We start from the raw sequence: 14,837 nt of genomic DNA on the forward strand, positions 1-14,837 counted from the left end.
TCATCCTTAATATCTCCATAGAAATTCAATATATTTAAATGCGATTTCTTTTTACAGTAATGAACTAAGAAGTATGGAAATTCTGATTGGATAGCAAAAGGTTCAACTTTATTTTCAAAAGTTTTAAAATTATCAAAAAAAAATTTAATGCAATTAAGTTTTTAAAATTTTTAAGGTATAGTCATTTTGTTGATCATAATTAATTTTTCTTGAATTGTATGAATTGACATACAAAATACCGGTTATCAAAAATTGAAATTTTTAATCTTAACTAAAAGTTTCACTAATAATTAAATAATTAGAAATTGACATGAAAAAAGTCAGCGTTCCAAACGAAATTGATGAAATCATGCAATTCGTGTTTTGCTAGGTAACATATTATTTATTTTAATAAAAAATGTTTGGACCGTTTGTGCCGTCCCTCGTTTCAGTAAAAAAATATAGTTGGGGTACGTAAAAATAAAAGTAGTATAGAGGAGCTCCGTCCCCCCTGCGCACCTCTCCCCACAATTCGAGCATTCTGTGTTCATTGAAAAACAAATATATTTTAATTGAGATTATTATGAATTATGATAGGAACTAGTAACTAGCTACCTTTACAAAACGGCATGTGAGTACACAGTAGGTATACATTACTACAACATATTTATTTTTTAATATGATAATATAATTAATTACACTTAATAAATATTTTGTTTTAAATACACGTGAATTGTTTTCACGTTCAAATCTGAGAGCTCTATCATATATTATACTGACGGTTTCTGTTTATAATACATTTTTTTGTACATTTCTTGGATTCAAAATTATCGAGGACAATAATATTATTAGCCTAATGTTAAAAATCTTATAATATATTATTTCAGTTTAAATGATAAATTGATCAAATTGACATTCGGGTAAGTTTTTGATTTTTTAATTTCTAGGATAATTTATCAAGTAATACAAACTATGGTTTTTATAAAAGTTCAAATAAATTTAAAATAGTTTATATTATTAACATTTTCTTAGAGATGATATGTTGAACCTAATTGTTTTTAATCACCAAAAATAATATTATTAAGATATGTTATATATTCATATAATTCGAAAACAATATAGAATGCCAGAGGGAACACCCTAATCGACTAGCTACTTTTCACAAAGCCTTTAAGTCATTATAAAAAAAAAAATTACAGACCCTTAAAACAGGAATGCTAATTTTCAACTAGTTAAAGACAAGGCTGGGCAAGTTAATTAATTATTTTAACTCGTTAAAAGTTAATTTGAAAAAAAGTAACTTACCTTTAAAAAAAAGTTAGTTTTCTTGTTTTCGTTTAAAATTAATTACACGAAAAGTCACAGAAAACAATATAAACAAATAATAATTGTTGACGACACAACGAATTTATTGTTTAATAGATAATATGTTAAAATCATTATGGGTTTTATCGTTAAGTTAGATATTACTTAAAAAAAAGAAACTCGGTAAGTTAGAAGTTACTTATCAAAATAAAAGTAACTCGTTAAGTAACTTAGCTTTAACTTTTTAACTCGTTAATGCCCAACCTTGGTTAAAGATGATTTATATTACACAATTTTAGTAATAATATTTTATTCGAATGTGTCGTCCTAGAACTCCGTGTAGCACGAATCGATGTCATAAATCATATGTCACTAATTATGTACACTTTGAGAACCGATAATTTATATTATTATTATTTAGTTTACACCCGTAACTCGACTATTAACCAATTTTGATGGTAGATGTATTAAAAATATTTACAAACATTTAATGTATATTATTATAGTTCTGAAAATGAATAATGTTTAGCCAAATTAATAAATGAATATACCTAATATATATTTAATTACATATTTTTGTACAAAAATGAGCAGTAAAAATGATTCGATTTTCAACTTTTGCAACTTTTCTGTAAGAAAATAATAAACTTTTTTTAATGCACTTTTTGGTGCTTGATTTTATTATGCCCCTCTCTGATAAATTTCGCATTCACGGGGAAATTAAGTTATACAAGGAAATTTTGTATAATAATAAAATCAATTTAAACAAAATCTTGATAAAGTATAACAATTAATATATAATATTTCTGAAGAAACACTATATCCAAAGTATCTATATAAAAAACACGTACCTATTGTCATTGATTTTAAAATCAATGCTATTGTATTAATAATTACCGATCATAAAATAAAAATATATCATTTGGAAATTGTATTTTTTTAAATTTTGTTTAATTCTTACAACTTTTTTGCCATTTCTATTTTTTAAAGATTTTATGAGAAAATAATAATTGAACAATACATATATTTATTTTTTTATAATTACATAAATGGATAATTGTATTATGTATATAACAATCACTTTATTTGTTATAATCGATTTTCATTGTATATTTGTATACCTACCTTTAATAATATTGTCTATTTGTCTGACGGCAATGCATAAACAAATTAATTAACACGCATAATAGTATATTATGTATAGGTACATCATGTATTTGTATAACTAAACTTTATATAGGTAATAGTGTATTACACAAATTTGCGCAGCTGAAAAGCGATCATCATGTACGATGTACCAACCTGTATAATATAGAGGGCTAGGATTTATATGTAATAAAAAATTGTAAAATAATATGCATTTTATTTACCATAATCTTCAAAAACAATTTTTTATTATTTCTAGATTTATTATTTATTATAATTCATAACTTATTATGATAACATTAAATATTAGTTAATATTATTACATGCTACTATGATAATATAATATGTTGTTTCAAATTTTCAAAACTTTTATAAAAACAGAATGTTTTTTTGAATTTCTAACTATAAAATAGTTTTTAATTTTTTGACGATTCTAATGTGCATATAAAAAAAAGTTATGCCTATGTATTTTTAATATTTTAGTACATTTATAAGAACAGCTAATATAACAATTTATCTTGTACTAATTTTTCAATAATTTTGATCCATTAAATATATTTTAATTTATAATCCTCGAAAAAATAAAATAAAAATGTGTGATGTTTATAAATAGCTCAAAAAGAGTTAAGTAAAATATTTTAAAACTTTTATCGTAAACAGAAATTAATGATATAAACATTTGGTAAAAATTTCAAGTATCTATTCAAGTAGCTATTTGTTCTCGAGTTACACCAAAAAAAAACATAATTAATTTCGTTAAAAAAAAATTTGTGTAAAAATGATTCGTATAAAAAAAATTATCGGGAATTTTTAGTAATGACTTCCTTAATGTACAAACTAGATCTAGTATGCTATACAAAGTACATATTATACTGCAAAACAATCTCAGTGTAAATTTGAGTTTTTCATCGTGCACACATACATATAAAAATAAAACAGACATCGTTGTAAATTTAATACATTATTTATTTATCGCTCTACTCAGAATCTAAAACATACCAATAGAAATATATGATATAAATACATACTATTATAATAATTAAATATCAATAATATAATAATTGCATTAATATTACTTTTAGCAAAAAATAATCAATTTACTGTATTACCAATAGTAAAATAAATTACTTTAACAGCAATAAATGAATACATCATGGAATATTACCGGCCTAATTTAACCTAGTAATATTATTATTATTATTATATAGGCCGATAGATCGTCTTCGCTCAGAATTATTTAATTCAAATTTAACACATACTTACATATAGTGGTCACTGCTCAGTAACTTACTGAATGAAGAGATACACTCGACACCTACGTATTGTACAGCACAGTGGTTACTTACCTACTTTTCCAGTGATTATTTTAAAAAGTACAAATAAATGTATACTTTTGATCTACTTACGTACTAACTATACATAAATCCAATTTGCTACCACCTACCAGAAACCTCTTTAAAAGTTGATGGATGAAAGAGGGGACATTTTTTCAACTAGAAAAAACATTTTAGACAAAAATAAACAATTATACTAAAGATTAAAGAAAAATGTTTCATATCACACACATTGGTAAACACATTTTAGTGACACCTATCTTTAGTTTTCGAGCATAACGATCATTCAAGTATACAACTATACAAGAAGATAAACAAGCGAGTATTCATAGATATTACATTTATAATATATATTACTTACTTACTACCTGCCATGATAGTAGAATAAAGATATACGTTTTTAAATTTAGTTAATATTTTTCTCGCAGGCTCAATGCGCATTGCTTATAAATTTATAATTATTAATTATACTCTTCCATACTTAATATTTATTATTTTTTTTTATTAATTTTTATGTCAAACACCTCATTTTTATTTGTTTTAATATTTTGTTATATATTGTTTTTTGATTTTAGTTAAATACTCTAAGAAACATTATTTATAAACAAATGTTACTGCATAAAAAACGTCCAACGTGCTGTTTTCTGGCAAGTTTTTCATTCATTCTAGGATGCATATTGACGCTATTCGTTTCGTATCCAATAACATTAATATCAAACACTTCACCAAATGTATTAAGAATTAAGTTACTCGTACTTGTCCTATCAGATGTAAAAAATTTAAATCAAAGAGATGCTATACGTGAAACATGGGCTCAAACAAAAGGAGACTTCAAAATACTTTTTGTTGTATCAAAAGACACATTTTTAAATGCTGAAAAGCTATTACATGACGACATATTGGAGGTAGATGAAAAGGATGAGTTTAGACTACTCACTCGTAAAATAACAGCATCATTTTCTAGTGTATATGATATAAACTTTGATTATCTGTTAAAATGTGATGACGATTCTTTTGTCAATGTGCCGTTAATTGTCAATGACTTAGAACATATGCCTAAACAAAGGTTCTACTGGGGATATTTTGATGGTGCTGCACCTATTAAAGATAGTGGTAAATATAAAGAAACTGGTTGGATAGCATGTAATAGATATTTACCATATGCTTTGGGAGGAGGCTATGTTTTATCCAAAGATCTTATCATTTTTATAGTGAAGAATCGAGATTACCTAAGGTGAGTTGATCATAGTATATTAGTAAAGCATAATAAAATATCGATATTATGTTTACTAAATTCATTATGTAATCGCTAACCAATTATAACGGTTTTAATACAATTATCAATTAACAATCTTAATTCTTGTTGTCTAATTTTATTTTTCAGTTTCTTTGCTAGTGAAGATGTTTCGGTTGGCGCTTGGTTAAGTCCATTAAATATTACTAGAAAACATGACCGGCGATTTGACACAGAATGGTGTACGCGCGGTTGTCAAAATACTTATTTAGTAACACATAAAGTTAGTCCTGAAATGATGAGACAGTACTGGTCAAACATTATTCAGACTGGAAAACTATGTGATAAAGAGTTTAAAACTAGGGCTTCATACGAGTATAACTGGTCAGTGAAGCCATCTGAATGTTGTGTCAGAAATTTGTCTTTAATTCCATAAATATATTTTTTAACATAAAAAGAATGGTTTGATTATTAATTTAATATACGCATTTGAAAATTGACGTTTGTTTTCAGTTTTGAATGAAAAAAATACATATAAATTAATAATACAAATTGTATTTAAAAATTAAATTTTATACTTTAGATTATAGTCTTATATTATATATAAGACTATAATAAAATACCTCTAAAATACCTCTACTGAGTCTACTAATCTACTCCTAAAATGTCGAGAAAAGAATAAAAGTATTAAGTTTACATTTATATTAATAGATGTAAACATTTTAAAAATAGTAATTTTATCAAATTTAATGCAATTAAGTTTTTAAAATTTTTAAGGTATAGTCATTTTGTTGATCATAATTAATTTTTCTTGAATTGTATGAATTGACATACAAAATACCGGTTATCAAAAATTGAAATTTTTAATCTTAACTAAAAGTTTCACTATAATAATTAAATAATTAGAAATTGACATGAAAATAGTCAGCGTTCCAAACGAAATTGATGAAATCATGCAATTCTTGTTTTGCTAGGTAACATAATTATTGTTCTTAGAAATTCAAAAAACATTATTGGCTCTAACTTGGTCAATTTATATTCAGTTTTAATACATATATTTTTTGAACTGTTTTAAAAAATATGATCAGCAAAATGGCTATCTTAAAAATTTATAAAACTTAATTGCATAATACTTTTTTTTGATAATTTTTGAATTTTTGAAATTGTCCACAATTGAGAGGTATCCATTAATAGAGGTTTCACTGTAATTTAAATATATTTCTATTTTCTATGCTTATTATATGATTTAAAATGAATATTACATAGTTATAAACAATACAAGCAACATGAAATTTTAGTATAAAAATATTTCCATAATATACAATATAAGTTTACCTATAGCTATAACCCTATAGATATTCATTATTGTTATTTATTAGATTGAATGAAAACAAATTAATTGTACTACCTATGTATTGTATTATGTAATAGGTAATAATTATTGTTTTTTTGAAAATTAGTTTATTAAGATGAAATATACGCAATACGTATTATAATATAATTTATATATAATAATATGTATTTTAAAGTTTTATACAAGGACACTTTTTAAACATTAAAAAATAAAAATATATTTCAGGATTTGCTGACACGGGAGCGGCGCCTCGGCAGATCTTTGTTATGTGTGCAAATTATAAATTACCTGATGGTTTTTTTCTGGTTTCTTCCGGTATCACTAAAATCTAATTTGCTAACTCCCTATACAGTATAGATCTGCTATTCGCAATAGATATTTACTAAAAATAATAAGTGACTATAAACTATAAATGTTATATTAAATAATAAGTATATACTATATATTCGTGTATTTATAGGCAACTAAATAATATATCATATTATTTAAGACATTTGTCAACACTAATAATACGTGAAATTAATAAATTACAAAATTTCACCAACGTGAATGTGGCAATGTTGCTTAAAATATTCTATGCTCAATCATGTTGTACCGAAATTTATGAGCTTATCTACCCAGTAAATAGTATATATATATATCCGATATTCCTGTAATATATATTAGTAGACAGAAATTAATATAAATTATAATAAGAATAACTATTTATAATATTATCATTCAACTTGGTAGTAAACGTATTGAATATACATTTTTATGATAAAGTATTTGTTTTTAAGTTAGTTAAGTACCTCAGAAATATGATTAGGTAATTTTCATAAAAAATAAAATAAATATATTTAAAAAATAATAACTAATACTTTATTAAAAGTACATAATATTATATTTTTTTAAGGATTCACCCTCAAATATACATAAAATAAAATAAAATAAAATAAAATAAAAATAATAAATCAGAACGATAAAATATAGGTAGGTAACATTCGATTTTATCCATTCAATCGAAAAGAGTTTTCATTTTTCTTTTCTAGTTATAACCGCTTTTATAGGTACATTTTCAGTTTTGTTTAATCTGCAACAATTACAACAACATTTATTTAATAAATAATAGTTAGACGATATATTATAATATTATACATCAAAGTACCTGAATAGTATTCAATGTAAAATGTAAATTTGTTTATTAAATTAATGATGAATACTATTTATTGTATTGAATAATAATAATACCTATTATATAATATTATTATTTATTACATATAAATATTAAGTATAATAATATATTAATATATTTAAGTAATGATATGATATGTTTTAATAATAAGAATATAGTGTGGTGTTTTAATGAGAATCTCGATTAGTATCTATTTACTTTATAAAAGATAACATCGGTGATACTTTATGTATCAAATATTTGATTTTTTTTTTTATACAATAAAATGTAAATATGTTATAAATTCCTTTCAAATAATTTACATTACAAATGTATTTTTTATTAACTGTAAGAAATAATAAGTTGTATACTTGTATTAAAATTTATAAATTTATGTATAGGTATACAAAAGAGTGGTTCTTATAACAGTTAACATAATAATACGTTCGCATTATCTTGAAAAGCATTAACCATTACATTTTATTTAACCATAATTTAAAATCACTCCAAACAAAATTTTTAAAATAGATTTTATTAGAATATATTTTTAAAAAGATTTTATTTTTTTGAATGACAATAAACCCATTTTTTAATTTCATATTCTGGACCAGAATATATTTCTGAGAATTTTGATGTACAAAGTTAAATTTTAAACGAGTTAATAAGTTACAAGAATGGTTGAGATTTTAAAGCATTTCTAAATTTTTTATAGAATGCTTAAAAAAATACTAGTGTAAGGTTAAAATTTGTTTCATGATGATACAGAGAATTATCAGGATTTAAAATTTTATTTTGTATTTTTTTTAGATTATTGTGATATTTTATACTTTTTAGTATGTATTAATATAAAATATTGAATACATAAATCGACAAAAATTGTATTAAAAAAAATTAAATAAATTGAATATCTCCATTTTTAGATTCTGAGTGGAGTGAGTAGTTTAAATCTACAATTATGTGTAATTTAGATTCTGATGAATTGGTTTTACAATGATATGTGATTTGTTTGTAACCGTAATCGCCTTTTGCAGCAGTTAATATGATTACATTTTTAGCCTTGAGGTTGGCTTCAAGTCGTAAATTGGATTTTTCCCAGTTCTCAAGAAAAATAACAAAACAAGTGAGAAAGAATAGGTAACCATTTTACCGTGCAGCATGTGTTGAATGCACCTCAGTACGTTAATGTAATGGATGTATTAATTTTAAGTTCAGTAATTATAAATCATTTAATCATTGCACACAAAAAACGATTCTGAGCTGAGATGTTCTGTCAGGCCGATAGAAATAATAAAGGCTTTATAACCAAGGTTACTATATATTATATTTAATATATATTGCCATTACAGAAATTTATTTTACCATTACCATTAAGTAGTAATACTGTGGGTTGGTTTAAGTATTGCAGAAAACATTATATTTACTTATAATAGTATATATTATAGCCATACAGGGCTATACAGGTAGTATAAACTATATATCAGGGGTGGCGAATCTTTTTTGGGTCAAGTGTCAACATTTTCTAATCAAGATTTTGAAATTTTTCACGTGCCCTAAGGAAATTTTATTTTCTAAGGATAAAAATAAAGTTACAGATTTATTATATAATTTTATTAATTAGGTATACATTTTTTTCTAATTTTAATTTTTTAAATGTATATAAGTTGTTTCTTATAACCATCACAATTTAATAAATAGCTTAATTTTTGATAATTTCAATTTTTATTGCGTGCCATTGAAATTTCATCTGCGTGGCACCTATGAAAAATATACTATATAATATTATAATAGTTATATTATACTATGTGCTATACCTATAATATAGGGCAGTGGTTCCCAATTAGCATTGAGCCACGGATCCCTAGCTAAAATATAGCTAAAATTATATCAAATTAAGGTTCTAATTTTTTTTTTTTTTTTTTTAAATCCCGATTATTTTGTAAAGAATTCTTTTGAACTCCCAAATTAAAAACTACATTCAATTTTCTACCAGAAACATCCTCAAAATATTATTCTGCTAAAGAAGTCACTTTATAGACGCAAATAAAAAACAAAAATCATTGTAAAATCAATATATTCATATTCATTTTTCATCTCTTTCAGTCTAAAAATTAAAACTATATCTTTAATAAGTAGTTTAAAAAGTGTTAATTTAATAGGAAAATTCTTGGATAAACATTTGATGAAAATGTTGTATCTATGATCATTTTTTTTTCATGTACAACAAACCAATCTTATTGAAAACTGATTTTGGGTAAAAAAAAATCCAGCTAGTTTTATCCTATTTTTTTGTTTTTATTAATAAAAATATTGGGAATACTTTATTATTTAACCTTTCCCTCTACAGTATCAAAATTCTTCAATTTTATATCAGAAAATGTATTGAAGTTGAAAATTGAAAAATATATCTTGTTTTTACAGCAGTTCAAAAATATCAAAAATATACAGAAAGTCACAATTTTATATTACTATAATAATATATATGTATATTTATACCAAATATTTACTTGTATATTGGCATTTTTAATATTAATTTTTAGATTAAGCGCATCTATTTTATTGAAGAAATTAAAATAATTAAAATAATGTAGAAACCTTAAAATGAGTAATATTCGTTTAAACTTCTCATAAAATATTTTTTTCTATAAATAATAACAGAATAATTGACGAAGATTGCTGAATGCCACTGAATGATTCACGTTAAAAAAATCACACAATCCGATAATGACGTAATGAAACTATAATTAGTGTTTATAGGCCACATTGTTTTCACATTGCCTACATTCTTTTTAAAATTTTCTATATAGAAATTTTTATATTTTTCCAATAACAATGTCTCAAAATGAAGATGAAAGATGTAGTTCTTAAATATGATGCATATCTATTGCTATACCTACAAATGATTTGATTCGGACCATGATAGCGGAAAAATGTGTTTTGGGGGTTTTCTATTAACTTATATATTTTTCATTACCTTATTATTTTGTTCGTTTTGCATAACTTCGTCTTCGTCGTCGTTGTACGCATCTATTCCTGCAGGGAAACAACTTCCGGATAAAGCTACCAACGTCTCCATGAATGCGCTGAAAACTATTTTCACGTCCAGAAACTTTTTACAGTCCAGAATTCTCATGCCCAATCCAAGGAATCTTTCGATGAACTGTGCAACTGAATCGATTTTGGTCGTCATTCTATATTATTGTTATTCTATATTCGACGGTGTCAAAAGCGTGAAATTTTCCGGTTTACCCGTTGTGTAACGATACGGAGTTTACGCAAAGAAAAGTCAGAAAAATTCAAATAATACAATAATGACTGTAATACCAAATACGACAGGTCTATAGCAATTAAACCTGAAATATTGTATTATATTATGAAATATATATTATTCAGAGTTCAGATATACTTTCGTTTTGGTGCAGTATCACACGATCGACGACGACAAACTACGGAACACGGAGTGGCGCAAGATCACGGACATCAAGCGTTTAATATAAAATAATTATGTTATACCGGTTTGGTTAGGTTAGGTTATAAGCGATATCCTCAATATATGCGTGCGCTTTCTTCCGTGTTTTCGTACGTGTTTTTTTAAATAATTTAATTAATATATATATATATATATATACCTATATGAAAAAAAAAATGTATACCAGATGTCCAAATATTTTACTATATACCAGTTGTACGAGCTTAACGTAGATACTTACGTGCGTGCGTATATTAGCCTTGAAATTTCGTACCTTTATGTACCTTTATATATGTGTATGTTTAAACAAAAAATAATACTAAAGGTATCTATTATATAATGAAACGCGTTCAATATTCATTGGATTCGGCCTTGCTATTGATTTTTCGAACTAAAAAATATATTTAATCTATAGACGAAACATTATATTATATCTGATCATATATATTTGGAAATCCTATCTGTAAGTGATCACCAATCGTGAATGATCATTTTTTTATTTCCCCAGGTTTTGTCGTTATTGTATATATATATGCGCAATTACAACTTTTAACTTTTAGGTATAGGGTTGCATAGGTAATTTATGTTAAATAGATTTGTAATGAAAACTTTTTATTTGGGAGGCACTATTTTTTTCTCTAGTTTTTTTAATGCTAGAATATCGATTAGTATTTTAATACCTAACTCATTATTCTTAGCTTAAGTCTGTAATAAATTATCATCAACATTTTGCATTTATAAATTATAATTTGGAATGTAACAAATGACTTAAAAATGAAAACAAAAAATTTTTTACGAATACAAGTTACAAATAATTTAGTGTAGATCTATTTCGTAGTATATCAATCTATAAATGATATACCTAACTAATTTATAAGGTACGTTTGTATATTACAAAGTACTTACAAAGTAAGTACGACTCACCAAAAAAGTATATCTGTAGAGTGGAAGACTACAAATTCCCTATATTATTATTATTTAATACATTAATTAATATATTTATATTTTACTTTTTTTTTTACAAAAAATGTACAATAAATATAAGTACATACATAAGGTTATAGGTATCAACATATCTACTTATTAGATAATAATAGTAATAATATTAATATAGTTAAATAATATATTAATATAGTTTTATTGGAGTTAATTGACTGTGTTTTGTATTAGCTTATTATGATAATTCAATTTTAGAGCAAGATATGAATATTTTTATAATTATTTTTATTTTATTAACTTTAATACTAAGATGACTTAAGTTTTTTAATTTTATTTTAGTATAATAAGATCAGTATTGGTTATTGAGGTTTTTGTAAATTATCATGATATCGTCCATAATTTTTCCTATACGTACCTATATTATATTTCAAATTTTGATCGAAGTGAGGAATATTTCAATCTTTTAAATAATATACTGACGCGGACTGCAATGAGTTCAATCTTCAATCATTGTCGTTTTCAGCCAATATTGGTGATGTCAAGTCCGGATTAAGGAGGCATGGTCTCGGGGCCCATTGATTTTAAGAGTCCAACCTTGTCTCCGAAATATATTTTTTTAATGCGTTTAAAGTAGTTAAAAAAAATTATTTTAGTGGGTTATTGTAGGTAATTAATAATTATAAAATAAAAATGTTCTTAATTTTATATCATGAAAAATTACTAAATGATAATAAATATTAAATTGATATCCTAATTAGGTAATAGAGTAGTAATAATTGATATTAGGTATTCTTGATCTATTTGTACGATGTGCCGATATTATATAATAATAAAATAATTTACCTAAAAAATATCATTGCAGGAAGTATTCCCAAATTTTTTAATTGCTCTTAGATTATATTTATATTCCAGACTCCAGAGGCCAATTGTTCGGCCGAAAGAGCATTTTCTAAGTTAACAAGTATAAAAAATAAATATAGAACAAGCCAGATTCAAGAAAATTTAACACTATCTTAATGATAATTTTGCAATTGATTGATTTCAATCAAACTATACAACAGTTTGCAAAAAGAAAAAAGAAAAATCAAGGATAAACATTAAATTATAATTTTTTAGTAACAATAGTAACAACTAACAAATACAGCGTTATATATATATAAAAAATTTATTAAATACATATAATTAAATTTATATAGCCTTATATATATATATATATATATATCTTTTGTATTATACAAAATTATACAATAATTAGCATACCCGTCTCGGCTCCACCCGAGATTTTAATTAATAATAATTAATTATTTATTAACTTTATCGGACTAAATTTATGTCTAAAACCTTCTCTGTGATGTCTTTTTTAATTTAAAAAAACTGCACGACGATTGAATAAGTAGTTTCGGAGTTTATCCCGAACATACAAACAAACGCTATCATTTTATGTATTAGTATATATTACAGTCTTTAAAATGTAGTGGTACAATTTGTTTGAAGTTAATATTTTAAGGAGGCTCACTAAGTTTATGGTGTCCTAGTGCACAATTGATCCTTAATCCGGGCTTGGGTGTTGTGTGAGAAGTGAGAATAAAACACAGACATCAAATGCAAAATTGAATGTATAATATAATATGTATGATTTTATTAAATCGAAAAACTAATATTATAATTATATATTGTCGTCTGTCACTAATGATAGTCGGTGATCGACGATCGTTATCACGGACCTGGTTAGTCGTAGGACGTCACCAAGGTTAATCGTGTCCTTTGCCGTCGGTCGTACGTACGCGTATAGCCGACTCGGTCTCACGTCCCACCTTTCCCGCGAACGGGTAAAGTGAGAGAGTCGAATGAGTCGCGCCGTTTGTGTCCCAAAGTGACGATTGATAGTTTATGGATTGGTATGGACCAAGTCAATATCATATGTGTGTGTTTTTCAGGATGCCGCTGCCGTCGCGTTTAGGAGTTTCCAAGAACATGTTTCTATCATTATTGAGGATGATTTCGGGTAGAATTATTACAATTATTGTGATAGGTAAATATTTATTTTGGCGCCACTACATGTAAAATTCTCCTGAAATAATCTATAATTATATTATAATAAACACCTACATAATCAACACATTTTACGTATACATTAAGTAATAAGATCTTAATTTAAGTTCAATCATCAAAATTTTATATTTATTTTTTTTGTATTTTTCAATCAAAATTATGTAAAAAATAATAGTTTTCTTGTTTTTAATATAATTTACAATAATATATTTTAATATTTTTTACATTTATTACTTATTGTTAGGATACAAATTAAGTGTGAATGTGTCATATTCATATGGATAATAATAATATTTACCATCGATTAATCATTATAACTTAAAATTATATACTATTATACTAAATAGTAAATATTGTACTTATAACTTATTATATGTATATTTATAGTTTATAAGTAGTTTAACGAATATATTATATTGCATATATTAAGTCAATAATTATCATTTATCATATTATATAAGTAACTTATAATTAATAAAAATGGTAATAGTAGTGTGTCTGTGATGTATGATTAAATTGTAGTTATAACAATAATAACAAAGACAAGTCAAAATATTATCATTTAAAATCAATCAAATCAAATCAATTCTATATTATTTATTTTTTGTAAAATGCCACTTTTCTAGATTTTTCCATAAACATTTCATAATTTTTAGATTTTCCATGTATAATAATATGTATTGTATATATATATATATATGTTTTGATATTGAATCTCTATATTTATGTTGTTCATATTTTATAATCTTATGTAATTTTTCAATTTAATTTGCTTAAGTTTGTCTAAAAATATAAAAATATGAGTATGATTAGAATGAACAATTTTATTAAATTGGAATGAAATGACTCACAAGTATATTATATAATTAGTTGTT

General features: G+C 24.4%; 1 protein-coding gene across 3 annotated transcripts; it reads left to right on the forward strand.

Moving 5' to 3' along the window:
* Positions 1-571: 571 nt before the first annotated feature.
* On the forward strand, positions 572-5,498 carry LOC132930151 (beta-1,3-galactosyltransferase 6-like). Of its 3 annotated transcripts, none has more exons than XM_060995852.1 (3): positions 572-621; positions 4,340-4,998; positions 5,149-5,498. In XM_060995852.1, exons 2-3 carry the CDS (start codon positions 4,373-4,375, stop codon positions 5,432-5,434), a joined length of 912 nt encoding a protein of 303 aa, XP_060851835.1. In that variant the 5' UTR covers positions 572-621; positions 4,340-4,372; the 3' UTR covers positions 5,435-5,498. The 3 variants fall into 3 exon arrangements, with proteins under 3 accessions (XP_060851835.1, XP_060851836.1, XP_060851834.1); XM_060995853.1 differs by having other exon boundaries at positions 575-610; XM_060995851.1 differs by lacking the exon at positions 572-621 and adding an exon at positions 693-899.
* Positions 5,499-14,837: the final 9,339 nt, after the last annotated feature.

This window comes from Rhopalosiphum padi, chromosome 4 (genome assembly GCF_020882245.1).
Source record: "Rhopalosiphum padi isolate XX-2018 chromosome 4, ASM2088224v1, whole genome shotgun sequence".
Classification (NCBI taxonomy): Eukaryota; Metazoa; Arthropoda; class Insecta; order Hemiptera; family Aphididae; genus Rhopalosiphum; species Rhopalosiphum padi.

Coding starts and splice junctions, on each gene's coding strand:
- LOC132930151 (XM_060995852.1), top strand. CDS start 4,373: ATGTTACTGCATAAAAAACGTCCAACGTGCTGTTTTCTGGCAAGTTTT. Junction 4,999..5,148: donor AAGAATCGAGATTACCTAAG/GTGAGTTGATCA, acceptor TTTATTTTTCAG/TTTCTTTGCTAGTGAAGATG.